The sequence below is a fragment of the Magallana gigas genome, chromosome 1, assembly GCF_963853765.1.
Source record: "Magallana gigas chromosome 1, xbMagGiga1.1, whole genome shotgun sequence".
Lineage (NCBI taxonomy): Eukaryota > Metazoa > Mollusca > Bivalvia > Ostreida > Ostreidae > Magallana > Magallana gigas.
The window spans coordinates 39,345,733-39,356,916 of NC_088853.1; the positions used below are offsets into that span (position 1 = coordinate 39,345,733).

At 30.4% G+C, this 11,184-nt stretch overlaps 1 protein-coding gene across 2 annotated transcripts; it reads left to right on the forward strand.

Annotated features, from left to right (window-relative positions):
- Nucleotides 1-451: 451 nt before the first annotated feature.
- Nucleotides 452-5,283, forward strand: LOC136270174 (uncharacterized). Of its 2 annotated transcripts, none has more exons than XM_066066901.1 (6): nt 452-585; nt 1,732-1,965; nt 2,440-2,694; nt 3,593-3,691; nt 4,613-4,730; nt 4,834-5,283. In XM_066066901.1, the coding sequence occupies exons 1-6, from the start codon at nt 501-503 to the stop codon at nt 5,003-5,005; spliced, it is 963 nt and encodes a 320-aa protein (XP_065922973.1). In that variant the 5' UTR covers nt 452-500; the 3' UTR covers nt 5,006-5,283. The 2 variants fall into 2 exon arrangements, with proteins under 2 accessions (XP_065922973.1, XP_065922968.1); XM_066066896.1 differs by having other exon boundaries at nt 4,556-4,730; nt 4,834-5,281.
- The last annotated feature ends 5,901 nt before the right edge of the window (nt 5,284-11,184 follow it).

The window sequence follows — 11,184 nt, forward strand, 5'->3', positions numbered from 1 at the left end:
ATATTCAATGTTATACATTTACGGTTTTGGTAAACAATTTTAAATTCATTATTCAGATAAAATCATGATTGGCTTATACATTTGATTATGAAAATATAAAAAAATTGTTGAATTTTTATAACGTGTTCTAACATTGAATCAAAATTAAAGTAATAAGCTTTCTTAAAATTCAAGAAGAGCAACGGTAAGAAATCGCAATGCTTGCATTATTAGTATTTACTGTTCATATATATAAAAAGGAAGATAAAAAAGTAACACAGAACCTATTATGTCTCTCACCGAAAGAAAAATTACAGAAATTCTGCAATTGCATTGGTCTCGAAGAAAAAAATATCATGCAGTCCTATTGCCGGGTTTTTTTTATTCTTAATCTTCCTTATCAATACTACGCCCCTTTAAACAAGTACCCTTTAACCTTTACATATTTAAACTCACTTCATTCTCTAAATATCGTCAGTTTTTAGAAAGATCTGAGAATACCAAGCCTACAGTATTCTAAGATGTACTTTCTGTTCTGTCATTCTATATGTCTCCTTGGTGTCCTGTCCATGTTGTCCAGTATGTTAGAAGTAACAGAGGCGTATGGTGAGTTAATGTTTTAGCTTACTTTATATCAAAATAGTTACTTTTGATCAAGATCAATCTAATTTTCCAGAATTAAATAATTATTTTAACTTTTTACTTGGGTGTGGGGGTATACACAAAGAGGTAACCTTTTAAGAGAGTTAATATTAGTTATTTTGTTTTATATCGTTACGAATTAGCCTTCATAACGCTCGATGGTACATGTATGTAACTTAGGAATATGGTAAACCAATACAAACATCAATAATATATTCAATTGACAGAGTATATCTCTTAACATATTTGAAAAAAAAGATATTTATTTTTTATTTCTGGCACCGCTGCCACAAAATAATGAACGTACTCAGCCTCAATTCTCAACTTAAGTGTTAAGAACATCCTCAACTTAGATATTCTGCAAATCGCCGCAACCAACCATATAAAACAATGTATTAAGTAGTGTTGGTTTTGTTAAGCTCTCAACTCATCAATTTTAAGGGCAGTTTGGTGCAAAAACAAATGATTTACCATCCCAAAAATATACTTCGTTAAATAAATACGCGCAAATGACCTTTGCATTTTACTTATTTTCTTTTTCTTTTTTGCAACATCGTTTATTACTCAGCTTAAATCGTGTTTTCCCATTACCTATCGCTGCCCCGTGACGTCCGGTGACGGCATCTTTTTAAGTCAATTTCAAAGATTCATTTTCCTTTTGTAAACGATTTTGTTATCGATACATTTTATAGCAATGTGAATATTGAGGTTTAGATACTATTTGATTTAAGATCCAATTTTAAAAAAATACGAGCATCGATATTGTAACTATCTTCATCAAATGTTGAAAGCTTCATACCATTTAACGGAATGAATGTTTTCAATTGCATGTTTGAAGTTATATACTTGTATATGTGAAGCATGTTCTTATTTGCATTTGTTAAAAACTACATGTAATTATATTTTGAATAGAAAAAAGGGCGATATTGTGATTTAAAATTACCTTATCTCATACCCCCCATTCTCGGTAATGAGCACATTGATTGATTGTATATGTATTAATCCATAAATTTGTACATGAATGTGTTTAAATACAAATCATATGATACAGTATATTCAGTGTCTATCAGTTAATGAACGTAATGATAACTTGTAAGATTTAACTTACAGAAAATGTTGCCTTACACAAACCCGCATTTCAATTGCATCCGTATGACAAAAATAATAAAACATTCGACGCAACTAATGCAGTAGATGGACTAAAGTCTGACTTATCTTGGACGGGAGGTCAATGTGCTGTATCAGCTCTTGAAAAAGAAATCGCCGCCTGGTGGGTAAACCTTGGCAGACTTCACATCATCCACCACATCACCGTGTATTTCAAGACAAAAAATGCCATTTGGGGTAGGGTATACCTATAGTTTATTTAATTTTTTCGAACCAGTCATCAAACCAAATTATTGATTTCTTAATACCTGCATTAAACTTTGAAAAAAAAACCATCATGTAAGTTGATTAGGATATCTTTAAGTAACAGATTTTTTTTAAAAAGATATTTTTAATGTTTCTATAAGAGCTAATAGAAGCTCTCAAAGGTTTCAGATTCCTATTCAATGATTATGGGAACAAACAAACTTGGCGTTTGTGCAAAACCTGCGTACTTACAACATAATATTTCATGGTTCTAAATGAAATCAGGAGAATATTTAGAAATTATGTGTTCAGACAGACCATTTCACTTGGTAATTAGTCAATGGTCGCGGAAATGGGAGAATCAATTAAGTGTTAAAGTATTGACACTTAAGCGGTGCTTGAAGTGAATAATTACATTTGTACAGGTTAGCTAATCATTTTTGTAATAGTATATATCCTTTGCAGATAACACAAACAACGCTACATCCACCTTTCTAGGATTTTCACTCTATGTTTCCAACACAACAGATAGATTGCAAGGAAAATTATGTTTCAAGGATAATTACTTTAACAGAAGCACTATTCCTGCAGTGTTTAGCACAATATGTTATGTACAAGGACAATATGTCATCTACTACAACGAGAGATTGAAAGGGGTTACCTATCCTAGCGATTATAATTCAGATGCTGAAAATGATTTATGTGAAGTCGAGGTGTATGGTAAGATATGCTTACTGTGGCTACTGTGGCTACTCTAGTCTGGCATGGCTTCCTCTTAAAGAAAACCGAAGTGTTATTTAATTTGTAATTCTAGGAATATGATTAGTTGTAATCTTTTTCTCAAATCGCAATTATGAAACATACATCTGGTTAGAAAATATTCAGTGGCACAACTGGCTACTTTAAATTTTGTTTTTATCCACTGCTATTTCTGGAAATTGACTCTAGATTTTTTTCTGCTATTTTAAAAGATCAGTTCAAAATACATGTATATTTACCACAGAATATGTTAGTAAATACATATTTGGCAATTAAACGCAAATTTCAAATCCACATTGAATGTTTGATTAAATATTAATGGAAAAGAATAATTTACATTATTTGAGAGAAAATTAAAACTGTTCCAATTTGTTTTCAATAGGATTACTGACTAATTTATTTCTTTTAGGTTCAACTATTAATGAAAAAAGTGCATCTTCAGATGATTAACATTTCAAATAACTCTCGTTTAAAATCATTTTTATAATCTTCTCTAAGACGTCTGTTTTCGGGAGGGGAGGGGGGGGGGGGTGTTACAACATAAATATATATTGTAACGGTAGTCATTTTGAGATACATTGCTTTTTTAGCTATTAAATTTGCTGCTGCTTCATTTGTTATAAAAGATTTTTTTTTTAAACAATTAATTCGATTTTCTGCTCTTTACAATTTTTTAAAGTTAAAATCACCTCATACAAACCTCATATTAAATATAGTTTGGTAAGTGATTTTTAAGTCCAGTGTGCATCAGCGCATGATATAATTATATACAAATGAAAATAATTTATACACACAACATAAAAGTAAAATTATAATCAATTATTTTGAGATACATCTGCAATAAAAGCGTTTGTTGTAGGTTGTCCGGTACAAACGACTCATTGCGATGTGTTTGACGCAGTTGAATGTGTCTGTCTGGCCTGTAAACCTGGTTACCATGGTGACACGTGTAAAGGAGGTAAATTTTTATATATATATATTTATTTTTTCGTAATGCCGTTCATATTTAAATACTTGGTGTACTACTACATTCATGGTGCACTACTTTCATTTCAAGACAACAACTTTAGCAGTTTAAAAGATGTATTTACTACTTATAAATTCAGGTATTCTTGCTCCACGCATGCAACACACTATTAAACAATGTATACAGTTTACGCTTTTATTAGCAAAACAAAAAACAAAAACAAAAACAAAAACTTCCCAAAAAAAAAACACGACATTAGCAAGTGCACGTATCCAAATACATGATTAATCTCCACATGAAAGGTGATTTGTCGTCTGACTCATATAACTATTTCGATTGAAACATAAACCATTTTTAAAAATTTACGTAGCATATAGAATGAATATGATCACAAGTAAAAATAAGCAATGTTCGATCGTAATGCCATACAATTATATATCATGCATTGAGTATTAATTTACAAAGAAAATGATGCATTTTAGATGATCAAAATGTTGAATGCTTAGTTAAATATGTTATACAATGCTAATGTTATTGCAATGGTATCTTAAATAATCTTATCTGCTCATTCAAAATGATCATAACACATTGCATACATCAATCTTCTGTCTTCATGAACTTAAAATAAATCTTTCCAAATAAGTTTGATTGTGCATATATTTATGTACGCCATGTCACCTAACCTTGATTTGAAAAAAAAAGCAACAATAAAAGCAAATTTGAAAAATAAACCCAGCTTTATTTTTCTAGTTTGTTAGATTTTGGTATTAATTGTGCGAATGTCATGGTGTGTTTCTCTGATGTAAGATTTTACATTTTATTTGAAATTGACATATTATTCAAAATTTGTTATAGCATCCTCAACTGATGTCGAAGTTAAAAGCCAGACACCTGTACTGCAAGGTGTTATAGCATCCTCAACTGATGTCGAAGTTAAAAGCCAGACACCTGTACTGCAAGGTCTAATCGGTGGTCTCAGTGTCTCGATTTTGATCATAGTTGTACTTATTCTCCATATTGTACAGACAAGGTAAAATACAAAATCAAAATTGTGAATTTTATTTTATTTTTATATTACAATTTATCAATTTGAAATGAATTATAAATGAGATTTGTTTCTTACATTATTTAAGAGTTTCAATGAGAAGGAACCATCAAATATTGAATGCAATAGAATTAAGAAATGGCGCCAACTCAACAAACTCATCTGTTACTGGAAGCAATTATACTGGGAATAGTTACACTGAGTTCGGATGGTCCAGGGAGACTGACCAGTATTCTACGGAGATGACAGGTGTAGTTTAGAACTTATTCTTTAACACAATCGAAAGTTTTTCAAGTCATTTGCCCTTAGAAAAATTGAAAATGGAAGGAAATTGAAGAATAATGATAATTTCAGCAAATATACAAAAAAGTCATGTATTTTTGAAATTGATTTGGAGGTTTTTGATTAATCAATCAAATATTTATGATATTTTAGAAAGATTATATTGTACACAACTTTCTTGCAACGGATAACAACTGATATTTGTGATTTATGTAAAATAAAAAATACTGATCAACTAGAATTTTAATTGATGTTTTGTTCATGTTGATAATGTATATAACTGTTCTGTATTTTGAAAATAACGAATAATGTCATAGTACTATTTTTTTTTTTTTTTATTACAGTAACCAATTAATAATGTATGTCAAAAAAGATGTTTGAATATTTGCTTTCATAAAATAGGATAATAACGACATATGTGTATGAGTTCTGAAATATAATAAAGTCGGTCTTTTTCTTATGCTGCATTGTTATTTACTGATCATTGAGATTATTATATATCAATTGAATTAAATGATGTGTAAATTCCATATCTTAAATGTTAATTTAATTCCATACTTAAGCCAAATTTTTACAATTTGTTAAAAAAAAAACCAAAAAAAAAAACCCCGAAAAAAAAAATATCTCTGACAAAATGGTGAATAGTTAAGACATTCTGCTCTATTTTCTACATTTCAGACGAAAAAAAAAATATTCTCAATATCTTTACTATGAACTTGAGTGTTGATTTTACGTCCTTCTTTCTTTTTTTCTGTTTTTATTTTATTTTTTTATTTTTTTATTTTTTTGTTGCTATTCAGAAATATTTTTATATGACTAGGTACATGCACATGCTCCTGAAAAGGATAATGTTCATTATGCCCAGAAGTCGGACAAATATTGTGCTTCGATGGTAGCTACATTAATTCCTCGCACAAATCGAAGAAAACTGAAAAAATTGATTTCATTTTATGATTCAATGACAAATTGTCATTTCAAACTGAATGTTATCTTGCGAGGAAAATTTTAAGGTGTCAAAACATGTGTAAGACGTCTGTTGTTCCGTTATTGAAATAATACGAGGTGCTTTGAAATATTGATGCCTGTTGTTGCCGGAGTAGGGTTAAAAAACCACCTGAGCTTGTTTTCAATCACATGTGTAACTTCGACGTAAACAAACCCTATGGTCTTTTCTTGGAGCGGGGTTATTAAAATGCATATCAAGTGTTGTTCTAAGAAATACTCTGGGCAAGCTTTACATAACTTTGATTGGAACTAATAATGTGTATCAAAGGTTGCATTGTTTTTGTTAAATATATTTAGAGATATTCAATTATGTTAAGAGTGACACCTGCACAAAGCATAGGATTGAAGTCAAAATTAAACACACACAAATCGCGAAATTTCTTTATATAACAGAAATGATAATAACCTATTGTAGCATTTTGGAAAATCCTAATCTATGTTTGGAAAATGAAATCATCTAATAGCATCTTACCTCGTAAGTCAAGTGGAGGTGAATATAAGTTTGAATTTTATCATCACAATATCAGCCAATTAGAGGGCTAGGAATTAATCAAACATGACCTGTGGTGAAAGCGAACAGTGCTCAAAATCAACATTACGAAGGAAAGATACAAAGCAGGATCACAAAGCAAACAAGGACATCTAAAATAATTAGAAGTAGGATCAGCTGCCATGGAGGAGTTAGAATCCTCTTCTGACTGGTCACACCCGCTGTGATCATTCGCAAATATTTAACCAATGTCCAAAGACACAGATTGGTTTTAAATACAACATTTATCTTATAAATTACTTGCAGCATATATTTCACGTGTCGTCTGGTGCTAATGTCGTTACATACCATAACACACAAAATGATAAAAAGTGATGCAATGCTTTATATACATATAACATGTTTGTATACTTGTATGCTTGTTTATCAAAATGCGTGTGCATCCAATTTATCAGGATCGAAATTGAATGAATATTAAAGTTTAAAGAACAAATTGAGGTCAGTTTGTGACCAATGATTCTTTGAGTATATAACCTTATTATAAATATTATTATTTCTTCATTTTCAGGTATATTTAATTTCGTATATCAATCCAACAAATCTACAGAAATTGGTATCTCTTTTCAGATAATTTCATTATTCTCTTTGTTTCATTCATACCTCTGATTTTGAACGAGTAATGACATCCTTTTATTTTGTCGAATAAATGAAGAAAGATAAACAATATGGTAACTTATTTTCAATAAGCTGTGTAGTTGTTAGTCATAAGTGCCTAATTTGAAAACTCTTAAACTAATGACAGAACTGAGGTATAATTACATCTATCTATAACTATGTGTTTCATGGGCAGATCAAACGTTTACTCATAGATTTTGAAATGTTCAGGTTAATATTTCATTGTATGAAACAAAATGACAAAATAGCGCAAAAAGGAATTCACATAATTTAAGGAGTACACTCTCACGACAGCCGTTTTGTGTCCAATCAGTCAAGCAATAAAGAAAATCAAAAAGTATTTACAATTTTTATAAATGGTTTACTCATATCGGGTAATTTTAACACAGGTGTTACCAATAGTGCGCATTTCAGCGACGAAAACGTGTTTACCTGCTGTTGTCGCCAGATACCCTAGTTAGGCTGTCCTTTCCGTGTCAAATCTGTCAGCGGCGCTGCATTAGCTGAACATATTCTATAAAAACAAACACGTCCCAAGAATGACCTTACCTGTTTCGTAGTGGTAGGTGTTCAAAACTCTTGGATAGCTGCGACTTTCTCGATCGTATAGTAGGACAACTGATGCGACTTCAGCTTCTGACTTGCGTAAAAAACCCGATTTTCTTCATTTTCATCTTCCTCTTGCAACAACACTCCACCAATACCTGCATCTGACTGCAATATAAATGGTTTTATAGTAAACAAATAGAACAGCCCGAGTATAGTCCATTACTTACAAATACCTGAAGTGACAAAATTTGAGGCACCAAAAAGGATATGAACATTAAAAAAAACCAGAGGTACATTACAGAAAAATGTATTGATATGACATATACATATTATAAGATTTTGACCTATGTGCGAAAGATGTTTATCTAATAGCAGTTTATACTTGCAAATTCGTGTTTTTGATACTCTGGCTAGCTTACTTTATTTGAATGATAATTGAAATATCTTTTCCATGGCGTTACATAACATTTACTGTATATCAATTGAGGCGATGCTAATGTATTAAAGCGATTATAAGTAGGAAAAGCCATGTGAACTCTAATTTATTGTTTGAAACGATGATCATATTTCAGATTAAACATTGTTACGATTACAGTCAAATTCTATACAAACTTACAACATCAATATAATGAGCTTATTGATCTTTTTAGGGGGGAGGGGGCATTCCTACTTAAAATTATGTTCGTTTGGGTTTATTTCTGTGTAAGCTGTGTGCTATAAGGGGTGGATTTGTGTGGTTTTTAGGTCACATGACATTAGGATATAAATGGTAATGCGGGTTTTGTGGTCATTTTACCGCTCGTTAGGACGTAGTGAAGGTGTAATGACTACCAGTAAATTACTATTATAATTATAAATGTAATATGTGTGTTCAATATTATGGTGTTGGTGTGTTTGTTTTGTTTTGTTATTTTGTTTTTGTAAGGATATACTGTATAAATATTCTAACAAGCAGCAATACATATTCATGAGTTTGTTTGGTTTTGTTTTTAATTGGTTCAGCGTATTCATACTATATCAGAGTATAATTTTATTTATATTCAAACGAAAGGAATGAGGTAGAATATAAAGTATATTCTCTATTCTTGAAGTGTGCACTAATGAATGATTGGTCCAGTACCTTTCTAAACAAAAGTATTGCTTGGAATTTATTATCTTAGAAAAAATATTAACTTATATACCTGTACTATCAAACCCATATGATCCAAATCATGTCAAATTACACGATGTATTTGTGGCAATCTTATATTTCCGTCACAAAGCGAAACGAATGGAGGGACTGCAGCAAATCATTCTTTTTAAAATTTATTACTCTGTGACCTTCATCACACACAGCATTGGCGCTTCTTCAGAATATTGAAGACACTTATAAACTCAAAAGTAAATTTTGTTTTTACTCCGCAAAGCTACTGATGGATGTTTTGCATAGCAATGGACATCAGTTGTTTTGATCACAAAACACAAACAAGAGCTGCAAACGATAGCATTGCCTAGTCGCCTAACTTAAAGTCATTTTTGATAATTGTCTAATTAAACATATTTCTATTACATAATGTAAACATTAATGTATATTTTCGTAAACTATTTGGTCAAACAAAGAGAGACGATTTGAAAGTTGGGTTAAAATAGCTCATTTCATAATATATACAAACGATAAACGGAGTTTTTAAATATCATCTGAAAACAAAAAAATCCTTCTGGGGGGTTTTATATTTTGTTATTTAGCATATTCATAACAAAGGATTTGTTGTTTTCAGTGAGGGAATATGTCTACAGATCAAAATACATTATAAAAAATGCATAGTGCATTGTAACGTTGCAAAATTTAATTTTTGATTTTTCTTTGTTTTGTTTTTTGTTTTTGTTTTTTTTTGGGTTTTTTTCTGTGTTTTTTTTGTAAGGGGGGGGGGGGGGGTGAAGTCTCTTATTTACAGCCTCTTACATATGTTTTTAAGAGAGCCACTTATAAACTTTCCTTAATGAAGGTTATTGTTCATTTGAGGTTTTTTTTTTTTTTACATTTCATATGTTCATAAACGAGTAAGTATAAAATCTACAGTTGTATTTCAATTATCATTTCTTTGAACACTTTTGCTAACTTTACAGTTTCTTTCTGCTAAATCCGTCATCTTATATTTTCAAAGATGTGTCATTGTAAACATTTAACTGAAGCGTAATATACTTACAATCTGTATATAAATTATACGAAATTAAACCCAATCTCGACAGTACGATTAAATAATGTTGATTGGAGGCAAGAACCCACAAAAGGGAGTACAAGAATCATTGTTTTAGTAACAAGTCTTGTCAATGAAAATTGCAGGCATTTATAATTTGAGCCAATAATTGTAAATACTAATGGAAGTGGCCATCTCTCCTGTTTCTGATGGTACAGTTTGTGTCGTTTTCCTTGTTTTAAAATAGATATTTGTGGAAACAAAAAGGAAAATATTATTTGCGTAAACAAAGTGCCATGTTACTACCTTGTACAACTTCTCTAATCTGTTGTTTTTTCTTCCTTAAAGACACACGTCTCTGACAAAACGGCGTCATCAGAGATGTTTTTAGTTATTACCGAAATATATCAAAGAAATATGAATGTGGTGATGCAAATACCTTATATCATATAAACTATATTATTGTCTAACATTCATATTAACTAACATGTATGAATTTACTTTGTTTTACGTTATAAAATATAATGATAGTGTAAGAATTTTAACGCTCTGTACTACAGCAGTACTTGTGTAGCAAAAAACTATGATTTAATGAAGCAATTTGTCTAAACATTCTAACAAACTACATATATGATTTGAATATGTATTGTCACCTCCATACTTCAAGAGCTACACGTTTCTCTATGTAAAGGAATTTAGACCAATGGAAAATTGGCAATTATTTCGAATTAAAAGTGTGCTGTTTATCAATTATCGCTAATAATAATAAATCAGAAATATTTCATTTATCGATTTAAAACATATAATATCATGTACGTGTACAATTAAAAGCGTGTGCGTGATATACAATGTTATACATCTACAGTTATGGTAAACAATTCTAAATTCATTATTCAGATAAAATCATGATTGACTTATACGTCTGATTATGAAAATAAAAAAAAAATTGTTGAATTTTTATAACGTGTTCTAACATTGAATCACAATTAAAGGAATAAGCTTTCTTAAAATTCAAGAACAGCAACGGTAAGAAATCGCAATGCTTGCATTATTAGTATTTACTATTTATATCTATAAAAAGGAAGATAGAAAAGTAACACAGAACCTTTTATGTCTCTCACCGAGAGAAAAATACGGAAATTCTGCAATTGCATTGGTCTCGAGGAAAATATTATCATGCAATCCTATTCCTGTTTTTTTTTATTCTTAATCTTCCTTTTCAATACTACGCCCCTTTAAACCTCTACATATTTAAAATCAG